This window comes from Scyliorhinus torazame, chromosome 8, assembly GCF_047496885.1.
Source record: "Scyliorhinus torazame isolate Kashiwa2021f chromosome 8, sScyTor2.1, whole genome shotgun sequence".
Lineage (NCBI taxonomy): Eukaryota > Metazoa > Chordata > Chondrichthyes > Carcharhiniformes > Scyliorhinidae > Scyliorhinus > Scyliorhinus torazame.
The window spans coordinates 10,467,081-10,483,281 of record NC_092714.1 but is presented as its reverse complement, the minus strand read 5'-3'; the positions used below and the strand labels follow the sequence as shown (position 1 = coordinate 10,483,281).

The 16,201-nt window shown below is 46.5% G+C and overlaps 1 protein-coding gene across 18 annotated transcripts in view; it reads left to right on the top strand.

Moving 5' to 3' along the window:
* Window positions 1-16,201, top strand: part of robo2 (roundabout, axon guidance receptor, homolog 2 (Drosophila)) — a 1,628,477-nt gene that overhangs the window by 1,479,556 nt on the left and 132,720 nt on the right. For all 18 annotated transcript variants that reach the window (XM_072513070.1, XM_072513078.1, XM_072513075.1 and 15 more), the window contains exon 9: window positions 1,851-2,056. In XM_072513070.1, coding sequence (XP_072369171.1) covers window positions 1,851-2,056 — 206 coding nt within the window. The remainder of the gene's footprint in view (window positions 1-1,850; window positions 2,057-16,201) is intronic.

Sequence of the window (16,201 nt, the reverse complement as noted above, 5' to 3'; positions counted from 1 at the left end):
TGCTTTCATGGAAGTGTACGCTGAAATTAACAAATTTCTTTCCAAGAGCCGGTGCCGGCTCGATGGGCCGTGTGACCTCCTCCTGTTCTGTGTGATTCTGTGTCTAACCTCGATCCCACCTTTTCACTCCCATGGAAAGCAAGAAAACCCATCGCTCCTCCTCCAATTATGGGTGAGGCAGAGAGGGCCATGGATTTAACGGCACGTCGATTTGATGGTGCAGGACTCGATTCTGCCCCAGGAATGTCACCCTGGATAAAATCAAGCCCCTAGAATGGGGGCTGAACCTTGAACCTTCTGACACAGAAAGCCTGCTCTCCCCGCACTGTGTCACAGCCGCCACCAAACGATGGATAATAGAGGGACAGGCAACAGCCCCACCGACGTATTAAGTGTTGGGCCGTGAAAACAATCAGCAGAGATTTCGGTTTATAATCTGTTTAAATGCATTGGCCTGGGTGGCAGATGAGAGATGCATTTCACAAAGATTTATGTGACGGTCTGAGAGGATTTCACAGATCACTAGGAACTTTAAGTGTTCTTTTAACCTTCGACCTGCATGTCCAAAGCAAGCTGTATTTCCTGTCATCAGCACTGCCTCAGATTCTGGAACATTCCATTATCCCTCTTCACTCAGCAGACCTGTCAATGTATTTATTTAGATTATATACTTTCTACTAAACTTCCATTAATAACAACGCTGAGGGAGACGATGATCTTTGCTGGGAAATGGATGAATAGTGTCCAGTTTCTTATGGAATCTTACAGCACAGCAGGGAGCCATCCAGCTTACCGCACTGGTGGCTGCTTTTTGAAAGCTTATGCATTTAGTCTCACTTCCTACTCCCACCCTTTCCCCAAAGCGTGGATCCTTTTTTCCTCTTTTCAAGCATTTAAACAATTATCTTTTCAAAATTAACATGGTATCAGCTTCCACCGATTTCTTTCGCAGAGGGTTCCGACTACTTAAGAAGCAGAGCCCCTTTTCCCTGTGGCTGAGGTGGTTAAGTAGGGATCAAACCAATTCATTCAGAATCAGGAGGAGGTAAATATTGAAAGGGTTGTTTCCGCTGGTCAGGCAACCCAGTTAGTGATAGGGGGTAATCAGCAGAAATACACTCAGTCATATATACAAAGAGAGAGAGGGAGAGATTGAGAAGAGGAGAGAGACACTGAGAGGAGGGCAGAAAGATTGAGAGGGGGCAGCGAGTTTGAGAGGGGGAGAGAGAGATTGAGAGGGGGAAAGAGAGATTGAGAGGGGGAGAGAGGGAATGAGAGGAGAGAAGAGGGAGAGCGATTGAGAGGGGCAGGGAGAGAATGAGAGGGAAGAAGGGGGGGAGGGAGATTGAGAGGGGGAGGGAGAGAGTGATTGAGAGGGGAGAAGGGGGCAGGGATATTAAAAGGGGAAGGGGGAGAGAGTGGTTGAGAGGGTGAGAGAGAGATTGAGAGGGTGAGAGAAATTGAGAGGGGAGCGCGAGAGAGAAATTGAGGGGGGAGAGGGAGAGAGAGAGGTTGAAAGGGGAGAGGGAGAGAGAGAAAGAGAGGGGGGAGAGAGATTGAGGGATGAGATGGTGAGAGAGATTGAGAGTGGAGCGAGAGAGAGCGATTGCAGCAGGATAGGAGGAGAGAGGGATTGAGGAGGGGAGAGGGGAGAGAGAGAAGAGAGGGTGAGAGAGATTGAGAGGAGGCGAGAGAGATTGAGGGGGCAGATTGCAATGAAGAGATAGAGCAAGATTGAGGGGTTTCTGTGGGAATCCTGATTCCCAGTGACTGTTGGAATTGTTGTTTCTTGGAGTTGGATGAATGAATCCCTGGACATTCTGTAACCTTTTAAATCTGTTTCTCAACAGTTCTTACGGACAGACCGCCTCCCATCATCCGACAGGGCCCAGCCAATCAGACTTTGGGTGTGGATGGGACGACTTTGCTGAAATGCCAGGCCACCGGAGACCCCATCCCCACAATCAGCTGGCTGAAGGATGGTGTCAGTCTCCTTGGAAAAGACCCCCGGATGTCTCTCCAGGAACTGGGAAGTCTGAAAATTAAGAATTTACGGGTAGGTGCTCAAAACACTCAAACTTTCATACAGCCGATTGGCGTTAATTCATTTCCTAGAAAGAGGAGGTGCTGGTGTAGTGGTAAAGTCACTGGGCTGGCGATTCATTGAGCCAGGGTAATGCTCTGGGAACATGGGGTTCAATTCCCACTAAGGCAGCTGCCGGAGTTATAAACTAGCCTCAGTCATTATGACCCATGAACCCATTGGCAGTCGTCATAAAACCCCCATCTGGCTCACTAATGTCCTTTAGGGCAGCACAATAGCATAGTGGCTAGCACTGTTGCTTCACAGCTCCAGGGTCCCGGGTTCGATTCCCGGCTTGGGTCACTGTCTGTGCGGAGTCTGCACGTTCTTCCCGTGTCTGCGTGGGTTTCCTCCAGGTGCTCCGGTTTCCTCCTACAGTCCAAAGACGTGCAGGTTAGGTGGATTGGCCATGATAAATTGCCCTGAGTGTCCAAAAAGGTTGGGTGGGGTTACTGGGTTACGGGGATAGAGTGATGGTGTGGACTTGGGTAGAGTGCTCTTTCCAAGGGCCGGTGTAGACGATATGGGCCGAATGGCCTCCTTCTGCACGATAAATTCTATGATTTTATTAAATCTGCCTTCTTTACCTGGTCTGGCCTACATGTGACTCCAGACCCACAGCAATGTGGGTTGGCTCTTAACTGCCTTCCGAAATGGTGTGCATCAGTACTTTAGAAGACCTAAATTAATAATGTAGAGAATATATTTTCAAATCCCATCATGAAAATTTTGAGATTTTTAATTCAGTTCAAATAGAAAGACAATATCAGTAAAGTGACCATGAAGCTCTCAGCTTGTTGTAAAAACTCAATTCGTACACAAATGTGTCCTTTCCAAAAAAGAATCCCACCCCATCTTTACTCAACCTGGGCCTCAATGTGATCTGGACCCCTCATCGACATGACACTCTAAAATATCCTCTGAAAGGGTGAGCAAAAAACCCAATTGTATCCATGGCAACTAAGGATGGGCAATAAATGCCAGTGTTTTCAGAGATGCTCACATCCTGAGAATGAATTAAAGACAATTACCCTTAGGCTTTGTAAGACCTTTTCTTTTGTGCCAGCAATGTTTTCATCCTAAATCATAGGTGAGATAGCATAAAGCTCCCTCTACACTGTCCCCAACAAACACTCCCAGGACAGGTACAGCCCGGGGTTAGATACAGAGTAAAGCTCCCTCTACACTGTCCCCATCAAACACTCCCAGGACAGGTACAGCACAGGTTAGATACAGAGTAAAGCTCCCTCTACACTGTCCCCATCAAACACTCCCAGGACAGGTACAGCACGGGGTTGGATACAGAGTAAAGCTCCCTCTACACTGTCTCCATCAAACACTCCCAGGACAGGTACAGCACAGGTTAGATACAAAGTAATGCTCCCTCTACACTGTCCCCATCAAGCACTTCCAGGACAGGTACAACAAGTGGTTAGATACAGAGTAAAGCTCCCTCTACACTGTCCCCATCAAACACTCCCAGGACAGGTACAGCATGGGCTTAGATACAGAGTAAAGCTCCCTCTACACTGTCCCCATCAAACACTCCCAGGCCAGGTACAGCATGGGGTTAGATACAGAGTAAATCTCCCTCTACACTGTCCCCATCAAACACTCCCAGGACAGGTACAGCACAGGGTTAGATACAGAGTAAAGCTCCCTCTACACTGTCCCCATCAAACACTCCCAGGCCAGGTACAGCATGGGGTTAGATACAGAGTAAATCTCCCTCTACACTGTCCCCATCAAACACTCCCAGGACAGGTACAGCACAGGGTTAGATACAGAGTAAAGCTCCCTCTACACTGACCCCATCAAACACTCCCAGGAAAGATACAGCACGGGGTTAGATACAGAGTAAAGCTCCCTCTACACTGTCCCCATCAAACACTCCCAGGACAGGTACAGCACAGGGTTAGATACAGAGTAAAGCTCCCTCTACACTGTCCCCATCAAACACTCCCAGGACAGGTACAGCACAGGGTTAGATACAGAGTAAAGCTCGCTCGAAACTGGCACATCAAATACTCCCAGGTCTCTGCAGAGTCCTCCGTCGTATGTGACATTTTACTTTACTGTTGATCCCTGAGGCAATCTCTGAATTTGAGACGTACCATTGATTACCGACTGACATGGGCTGAGAAGGATCCTGTCTGAGTGCACCAGTTTAGTGTTGAATCTGGAATGTTGTGTGTTCAGGCCCAAGGTTGGGTTTTGCAAAAGTTATTGCAACGTTTGTGTGAAGCTCATTAAGTTTTGGCTTGCATATTTGCTGCACATATCATGAGAATAACTTCAATAATTTTCATCTTCTAGTTATCTCTACTTTTGTGCAAAATTAAAGGGCGGAATTTTCCAACTTTTGTGGGGGCTCAGTGTCAACCCTGCCGGGAAAAGCTGGTGAAGCCCATTGGCTGCACGCAGGCTTTTACTGACACAGGCTTTGACACATGGTCAAAAAGACCAGGAGATGGTACGCTGGCAAGGCTGGCTCTGAATTCTTGTTGTCCTCCTCTTGCCCACACATCTGTGACTTTCTTATTTTCTCTCTCAAACATACATTGCTTCCCCATCAAATCTCAAGGCCTTGGACACTTGCAAGTTCTCATTTAATAAATTCCACTTCAGCCTCTGCTGAATCATTATGTTGAAAGATTCATTCATGCTTCAACCAACATTCAAATATGAAGGTTTGAAAGAATTAAAAGTAAAACTGGTAAAAATCATCAAAGGATCTTTGTCCTGCATTCATGCACCAAGGACTGAATGAATTGCTCCTGCAAAATCTGTTATCATTTGTCTGGAGAACTTTATCTGTAGCCAGAGGGAAGGTTTTAAACAGAGGGAAGGTTTAACACAGAGAGAAGGTTTTACTCAGAGGGAAGGTTTAACACAGAGAGAAGGTTTTACTCAGAGGGAAGGTTTTACTCTGAGGGAAGGTTTTACACAGAGAGAAGGTTTTACTCAGAGGGAAGGTTTTACTCAGAGGGAAGGTTTTACACAGATGGAAGGTTTTACACAGAGAGAAGGTTTTACACAGAGGGAAGGTTTTACTCAGAGGGAAGGTTTTACAGAGAGAAGGTTTTACACAGAGGGAAGGTTTTACTCAGAGGGAAGGTTTTACACAGAGAGAAGGTTTTACACAGAGGGAAGGTTTTACTCAGAGGGAAGGTTTTACAGAGAGAAGGTTTTACACAGAGGGAAGGTTTTACACAGAGAGAAGGTTTTACACAGAGGGAAGGTTTTACTCAGAGGGAAGGTTTTACACAGATGGAAGGTTTTACACAGAGAGAAGGTTTTACGCCGAGAGAAGGTTTTACTCAGACAGAAGGTTTTACTCAGAGGGAAGGTTTAACACAGAGAGAAGGTTTTACTCAGAGGGAAGCGTTTACTCAGAGGGAAGGTTTAACACAGAGAGAAGGTTTTACTCAGAGGGAAGGTTTTACACAGAGGGAAGGTTTTACTCAGAGGGAAGGTTTTACTCAGAGGGAAGGTTTTACAGAGAGAAGGTTTTACACAGAGGGAAGGTTTTACTCAGAGGGAAGGTTTTACACAGAGAGAAGGTTTTACACAGAGGGAAGGTTTTACTCAGAGGGAAGGTTTTACAGAGAGAAGGTTTTACACAGAGGGAAGGTTTTACACAGAGAGAAGGTTTTACACAGAGGGAAGGTTTTACACAGAGAGAAGGTTTTACGCCGAGAGAAGGTTTTACTCAGAGGGAAGGTTTTACTCAGAGGGAAGGTTTTACACAGATGGAAGGTTTTACACAGAGAGAAGGTTTTACGCCGAGAGAAGGTTTTACTCAGAGGGAAGGTTTTACTCAGAGGGAAGGTTTAACACAGAGAGAAGGTTTTACTCAGAGGGAAGGTTTTACTCAGAGGGAAGGTTTAACACAGAGAGAAGGTTTTACTCAGAGGTAGGGTTTTACTCAGAGGGAAGGTTTTACACAGAGGGAAGGTTTTACTCAGAGGGAAGGTTTTACACAGATGGAAGGTTTTACACAGAGAGAAGGTTTTACACAGAGGGAAGGTTTTACTCAGAGGGAAGGTTTTACAGAGAGAAGGTTTTACACAGAGGGAAGGTTTTACACAGAGGGAAGGTTTTACTCAGGGAAGGTTTTACAGAGAGAAGGTTTTACACAGAGGGAAGGTTTTACACAGAGAGAAGGTTTTACACAGAGGGAAGGTTTTACACAGAGGGAAGGTTTTACTCAGAGGGAAGGTTTTACAGAGAAAAGGTTTTACTCAGAGGGAAGGTTTTACACAGATGGAAGGTTTTACACAGAGAGAAGGTTTTACACCGAGAGAAGGTTTTACTCAGAGGGAAGGTTTTACACAGAGGGAAGGTCTACTACAGACAGAAGTAATGATTGCAAAAAAGTAACTAGCCCACCAAATAATGAAAATGAAAAATGAAAATGACTTATTGTCACGAGTAGGCTTCAATGAAGTTACCGTGAAAAGCCCATATATCCCACACCCCTCATTGTAACAGTCTTATAAACCCCTCACTGGAACACTGATATACCCCCACACCCCTCACTATAATGCTGATATACCCCACACCCCTCACTGTAATACTCTGATATACCCCACACCCCCTCACTGTAACACTCTCATATACCCCTCACTGTAACTCTGATATACCCCACACCCCTCACTGTAATACTCTGATATACCCCACACCCCTCACTGTAATACTCTGATATACCCCACACCCCCTCACTGTAACACTCTCATATACCCCTCACTGTAACACTCTGATATACCCCACACCCCTCACTGTAACACTCTGATATACCCCACACCCCTCACTGTAACACTCTGAGATACCCCACACCCCTCACTGCAACACTCTGGTATACCCCACATACCCCCACTGCAACACTCTGATATACCCCACACCCCCTCACTGTAACACTCTGATATATCCCACACCTGGACTGGGGCTGTTTAGCACAGGGCTAAATTGCTGGCTTTGAAAGCAGACCAACGCAGGCCAGCAGCACAGTTCAATTCCCGTACCAGCCTCCCCGAACAGGCGGCGGAATGTGGCGACTAGGGGCTTTTCACAGTAACTTCATTTGAAACCTACTTGTGACAATAAGCGATTTTCATTTCATTTCATTTTCACCTCTCACTGTTACACTCTTATATACCCCACACCCCTCACTATAACACTCTAATATACTGCATAGCCCTCATTGTAACACTCTGATATACCCATCACCCACCACTGTTACACTCTTATATACCCCTCACTGTAAAACTGATATACCCCACATCCCTCACTCTAACACTCCTACCCCATACTCCTTATTGTAATACTCCGATACACCCCACACCCTCTCACTGTAACACTCTGATATACTGCACACCCCTCACTGTAACACTCTGATATATGTGACACTCCTCACAGTAACACTCTGAGATACCCCACATCTCTAACTGTAACACTCTGACATATCTGACACCCACTCACTGTAACATATCCCACTACCCTGATTGTAACACTCTGATATACCTCTCACCCGTCACTGTTATCCTCTTATATACCCCACACCCCTCACTGTTATACTCTGATATATCCCACACCCTTCACTATTACACTGATATACCCCACACCCCTTACTGCCGTACTCTGATATACCACACAACTCTTAATGTAACACTCTGATATATCCCACACCATAACACTGATATACTCCACGTCCCTCACGGTAATACTCTGATTTACCCCACACATCTCACTGTAATACTTTGATATACCACACACCCTTCAATGTAACACTCTGATATATCTGACACCCCTCCTTGTGTAACACTCTGATATATTCCATACCCCTTTCCTGTAATACTCTGATATATTCCTCACTGTAACACTCTGGCATATCCCACACCCATTACTGTAACCCAATGGTATGCCCACCACCCCTCACTGGAACTCTGATATACTTCACAACTCTCACTGTAACACTCAGATATGCATACCCCTCAACCGTCATTGAAACATTCTGATATATCCCACACCCATCACTGTAACACTCAGATATGCATACCACTCAACCCTCACTGTAACATTCTGATATATCCCACCTCGCCATTGTAACACTGATATATCTCACGCCCTTCACTGTAGCACTCTGATTTACCCCTCACCCATCATTGTAACACTCTGATATACCCCTCAGCACACGCTGTAACACACTGATATAGCCTCACTGTAACACCCTGATATAGCCTCACTGTGACAGTCTGATATATCCCACACTCCTCACTGTAACACAATGATTTACCCCACATCTCTCACTGTAACACTATGCTATCCCCCACACTACACATTATAGTACTCTGATATACCCCACACCACTCCCTCTATCACTGATATATCCCACCCCTCCAAACTGAAGGACTCTGAGATACCCCAACCATCCTTGTAACACACTGATATATCCTCACCCCCTCACTGTAACACTCTGATACTCCACATTCTTCACTGTAACACTCTGATATACCTCACACCCCTCACTGTAACACTCTGATATACCCCACACCCCTCACTGTAACACTCTGATTTAAGCCTCATCCATCACAGTAACACTTTGATATACTCCACACCCCTGACTGTAACACTCTGATATACTCCACACCCCTCACTGTAACACTCTGATATACTCCACACCCTCACTGTAACACTCTGATATACCTCACACCCCTCCCTCTATCACTCTGATATACCCCAAATTCCTCACTGTAACACTCTGATATACCCCACACCCCTCTCTCTATCACTCTGATATACCCCACATTCCTCACTGTAACACTCTGATATAACCAACATTCCTCACTGTAACGCCTCTGATATACCCCACACCCCTCTCTCTATCACTCTGATATACCCCACATTCCTCACTGTAACACTCTGATATAACCAACATTCCTCACTGTAACACTCTGATATACCCCTCACTGTAACACTCTGATATACCCCACACCCCTCTCTCTATCACTCTGATATACCCCACATTCCTCACTGTAACACTCTGATATAACCAACATTCCTCACTGTAACGCCTCTGATATACCCCTCACCCCTCACTGTAACACTCTGATATACCCCACACTCCTCACTGTAACACTCTGATATACCTCACACCCCTCACTGTAACACTCTGATATACCCCACACTCCTCACTGTAACACTCTGATATACCCCACACCCCTCACTGTAACACTCTGATATACCCCACACTCCTCACTGTAACACTCTGATATACCTCACACCCCTCACTGTAACACTCTGATATACCCCTCACCCCTCACTGTAGCACTCTGATATACCCCACACCCCTCACTGTAACACTCTGATTTAAGCCTCATCCATCACAGTAACACTTTGATATACTCCACACCCCTCACTGTAACACTCTGATATACTCCACACCCTCACTGTAACACTCTGATATACTCCACACCCCTCACTGTAACACTCTGATATACTCCACACCCTCACTGTAACACTCTGATATACCTCACACCCCTCCCTCTATCACTCTGATATACCCCTCACCCCTCACTGTAACACTGATATACCCCACACCCCTCACTGTAACACTCTGATATACTCCACACCCCTCACTGTAACACTCTGATATACGCCACACCCTCACTGTAACACTCTGATATACTCCACACCCCTCACTGTAACACTCTGATATACCTCACACCCCTCCCTCTATCACTCTGATATACCCCAAATTCCTCACTGTAACACTCTGATATACCCCACACCCCTCTCTCTATCACTCTGATATACCCCACATTCCTCACTGTAACACTCTGATATAACCGACATTCCTCACTGTAACGCCTCTGATATACCCCACACCCCTCTCTCTATCACTCTGATATACCCCACATTCCTCACTGTAACACTCTGATATAACCAACATTCCTCACTGTAACACTCTGATATACCCCTCACTGTAACACTCTGATATACCCCACACCCCTCTCTCTATCACTCTGATATACCCCACATTCCTCACTGTAACACTCTGATATAACCAACATTCCTCACTGTAACGCCTCTGATATACCCCTCACCCCTCACTGTAACACTCTGATATACCCCACACTCCTCACTGTAACACTCTGATATACCTCACACCCCTCACTGTAACACTCTGATATACCCCACACTCCTCACTGTAACACTCTGATATACCCCACACCCCTCACTGTAACACTCTGATATACCCCACACTCCTCACTGTAACACTCTGATATACCTCACACCCCTCACTGTAACACTCTGATATACCCCTCACCCCTCACTGTAGCACTCTGATATACCCCACACCCCTCACTGTAACACTCTGATTTAAGCCTCATCCATCACAGTAACACTTTGATATACTCCACACCCCTCACTGTAACACTCTGATATACTCCACACCCTCACTGTAACACTCTGATATACTCCACACCCCTCACTGTAACACTCTGATATACTCCACACCCTCACTGTAACACTCTGATATACCTCACACCCCTCCCTCTATCACTCTGATATACCCCTCACCCCTCACTGTAACACTGATATACCCCACACCCCTCACTGTAACACTCTGATATACTCCACACCCCTCACTGTAACACTCTGATATACGCCACACCCTCACTGTAACACTCTGATATACTCCACACCCCTCACTGTAACACTCTGATATACGCCACACCCTCACTGTAACACTCTGATATACCTCACACCCCTCCCTCTATCACTCTGATATACCCCACATTCCTCACTGTAACACTCTGATATACCCCTCACTGTAACACTCTGATATACCCCACACTCCTCACTGTAACACTCTGATATACCCCACATTCCTCACTGTAACACTCTGATATACCCCACACCCCTCCCTCTATCACTCTGATATACCCCACATTCCTCACAGTAACACTCTGATATACCCCACACCCCTCACTGTAACACTCTGATATACCCCACACCCCTCACTGTAACACTCTGATATACCACACACCCCTCCCTCTATCACTCTGATATACCCCTCACTGTAACACTCTGATATACCCCCCACCCGTCACTGTAACACTCTGATATACACCACACCCCTCACTGTAACACTCTGATATGCCCCACACCCCTCACTGTAACACTCCTATGTACTCCACACCCCTCACTGTAACACTCTGTTATATCCCACACCCCTCACTGTAACACTCTGATATACCCCACATTCCTCACTGTAACACTCTGATATGCCCCACACCCCTCACTGTAACACTCCTATGTACTCCAGACCCCTCACTGTAACACTCTGATATACCCCACACCCCTCACTGTAACACTCTGATATACCCCTCACTGTAACACTCTGACATACCCCACACCCCTCACTGTAACACTCTGATATACCCCACACCCCTCCCTCTATCACTCTGATATACCCTACACCCCTCACCCTCACTGTGACACTCTGATATACCCCACACCCTCACTCTATCACTGATATATCCCACCCCCCCAAACTGAAAGACACTGAGATACCCCACCCATCACTGTAACACACTGATATATCCCTCAACCCTCACTGTAACACTCTGACACCCCACATTCCTCACTGTAACACTCTGATATACCCCACACCCCTCACTGTAACACTCTCTGATATACCCCACACCCCTAACTGTAACACTCTGATATACTCCACACCATTCACTGTAACTCTCTGATATCCCACATTCCTCACTGTAATACTCTGATATACCCCACACCCCTAACTGTAACACTCTCTGATATACCCCACACCCATCACTGTAACACTCTGATATACCTACACCTCAACGCTCACGGTAACACTCTGATATACCCCAAACCCCTCACTGTAACACTCTGATATACCCCACACCCCTCACTGTAACACTCTGATATACCCCACACCCCTCAATGTAACACTCTGATATACCCCACATTCCTCACTGTAACACTCTGATATACCCCTCACTGTAACACTCTGATATACCCCTCACTGTAACACTCTGATATACCCCACACTGTAACACTCTGATATACCCCACACCCCTCACTGTAACACTCTGATATACCACACACCCCTCCCTCTATCACTCTGATATATCCCACATTCCTCACTGTAACACTCTGATATACCCCACACCCCTCACTGTAACACTCCTATGTACTCCACACCCCTCACTGTAACACTCTGATATACTCCACACCCCTCACTGTAACACTCTGATATACTCCACACCCTCACTGTAACACTCTGATATACTCCACACCCCTCACTGAAACACTCTGATATACTCCACACCCCTCACTGTAACACTCTGATATACCCCACACCCCTCACTGTAACACTCTGATATACTCCACACCCCTCACTGTAACACTCTGATATACGCCACACCCTCACTGTAACACTCTGATATACCTCACACCCCTCCCTCTATCACTCTGATATACCCCTCACCCCTCACTGTAACACTGATATACCCCACACCCCTCACTGTAACACTCTGATATACTCCACACCCCTCACTGTAACACTCTGATATACGCCACACCCTCACTGTAACACTCTGATATACTCCACACCCCTCACTGTAACACTCTGATATACGCCACACCCTCACTGTAACACTCTGATATACCTCACACCCCTCCCTCTATCACTCTGATATACCCCACATTCCTCACTGTAACACTCTGATATACCCCTCACTGTAACACTCTGATATACCCCACACTCCTCACTGTAACACTCTGATATACCCCACATTCCTCACTGTAACACTCTGATATACCCCACACCCCTCCCTCTATCACTCTGATATACCCCACATTCCTCACAGTAACACTCTGATATACCCCACATTCCTCACTGTAACACTCTGATATACCCCACACTGTAACACTCTGATATACCCCACACCCCTCACTGTAACACTCTGATATACCACACACCCCTCCCTCTATCACTCTGATATACCCCTCACTGTAACACTCTGATATACCCCCCACCCGTCACTGTAACACTCTGATATACACCACACCACTCACTGTAACACTCTGATATGCCCCACACCCCTCACTGTAACACTCCTATGTACTCCACACCCCTCACTGTAACACTCTGTTATATCCCACACCCCTCACTGTAACACTCTGATATACCCCACATTCCTCACTGTAACACTCTGATATGCCCCACACCCCTCACTGTAACACTCCTATGTACTCCAGACCCCTCACTGTAACACTCTGATATACCCCACACCCCTCACTGTAACACTCTGATATACCCCTCACTGTAACACTCTGACATACCCCACACCCCTCACTGTAACACTCTGATATACCCCACACCCCTCCCTCTATCACTCTGATATACCCTACACCCCTCACCCTCACTGTGACACTCTGATATACCCCACACCCTCACTCTATCACTGATATATCCCACCCCCCCAAACTGAAAGACACTGAGATACCCCACCCATCACTGTAACACACTGATATATCCCTCAACCCTCACTGTAACACTCTGACACCCCACATTCCTCACTGTAACACTCTGATATACCCCACACCCCTCACTGTAACACTCTCTGATATACCCCACACCCCTAACTGTAACACTCTGATATACTCCACACCATTCACTGTAACTCTCTGATATCCCACATTCCTCACTGTAATACTCTGATATACCCCACACCCCTAACTGTAACACTCTCTGATATACCCCACACCCATCACTGTAACACTCTGATATACCTACACCTCAACGCTCACGGTAACACTCTGATATACCCCAAACCCCTCACTGTAACACTCTGATATACCCCACACCCCTCACTGTAACACTCTGATATACCCCACACCCCTCAATGTAACACTCTGATATACCCCACATTCCTCACTGTAACACTCTGATATACCCCTCACTGTAACACTCTGATATACCCCTCACTGTAACACTCTGATATACCCCACACTGTAACACTCTGATATACCCCACACCCCTCACTGTAACACTCTGATATACCACACACCCCTCCCTCTATCACTCTGATATATCCCACATTCCTCACTGTAACACTCTGATATACCCCACACCCCTCACTGTAACACTCCTATGTACTCCACACCCCTCACTGTAACACTCTGATATATCCCACACCCCTCGCTGTAACACTCTGATATACTCCACACCCCTCACTGTAACACTCTAATATACCCACACCCCTCACTGCAGCACTCTGAGATACCCCACACCCATCACAGTAACATTCTGATATACTCCACACCCATCACAGTCACACTCTGATATACTCCACACCCCTCACTGTAACACTCTGATATACTCCACACCCCTCACTGTAACACTGACATACCCAGACCTTCACTGTAACACTCCGATATACCCCACACCCCTCCCTCTATCACTTTGATATACCCCACACCCCTCACCCTCACTGTGACTCTCTGATATACCCCACACTCTCCCTCTATCACTGATATATCCCACCCCCCAAACTGAAAGACACTGAGATACCCCACCCATCACTGTAACACACTGATATATCCCTCAACCCTCACTGTAACACTCTGACACCCCACATTCCTCACTGTAACACTCTGATATACCCCACACCTCTCACTGTAACACTCTGATACACTACACACCCCTCACTGTAACACTGACATACCCAGACCTTCACTGTAACACTCCGATATACCCCACACCCCTCCCTCTATCACTTTGATATACCCCACACCCCTCACCCTCACTGTGACTCTCTGATATACCCCACACCCTCCCTCTATCACTGATATATCCCACCCCCCCAAACTGAAAGACACTGAGATACCCCACCCATCACTGTAACACACTGATATATCCCTCAACCCTCACTGTAACACTCTGACACCCCACATTCCTCACTGTAACACTCTGATATACCCCACACCCCTCACTGTGACACTCTCTGATATTCCCCACACCCCTAACTGTAACACTCTGATACCCCACATTCCTCACTGTAACACTCTGATATACCCCACACCCCTCCCTCTATCACTCTGAAATACCAACATTCTTCACTGTAACACTCTGATATACCCCACACCCCTCCCTCTATCACTCTGATATAACCAACATTCTTCACTGTAACACTCTGATATACCCCACACCTCTCACTGTAACACTCTGATATACCTACACCTCAACCCTCACTGTAATACTCTGATATACCCCACTCCCCCCCCCCTCTATCACTTATATATCCCACACCCCCAAACTGAAAGACACTGAGATACACCACCCATCACTGTAACACACTGATATATCCCTCAACCCTCACTGTAACACTCTGACACCCCACATTCCTCACTGTAACACTCTGATATACCCCACACCTCTCACTGTAACACTCTGATATACCTACACCTCAACCCTCACTGTAATACTCTGATATACCCCCCTCCCCCCCCCCTCTATCACTGATATATCCCACACCCCCAAACTGAAAGACACTGAGATACACCACCCATCACTGTAACACACTGATATATACCTCAACCCTCACTGTAACACTCTGATACCCCACATTCCTCACTGTAACACTCTGATACCCCACATTCCTCATTGTAACACTCTGATAAATCCCTCGAGCCTCACTGTAACACTCTGATACCCCACATTCCTCACTGTAACACTCTGATATATCCCTCGAGCCTCACTGTAACACTCTGATACCCCACATTCCTCACTGCAACAATCTGATATATCCCTCAACCCTCACTGTAACACTCTGATACCCCACATTCCTCACTCTAACGCACTGATATATCCTACACCGTTCACTGTAACACTCTGATACTCCACATTCCTCACTGTAACACTCTGACACCCCCCATTCCTCACTGTAACACACTGATATATCCTACACGCTTCACTGTGACACTCTGACACCCCCCATTCCTCACTGTAACACACTGATATATCCTACACGCTTCACTGTGACACTCTGACACCCCCCATTCCTCACTGTAACACAC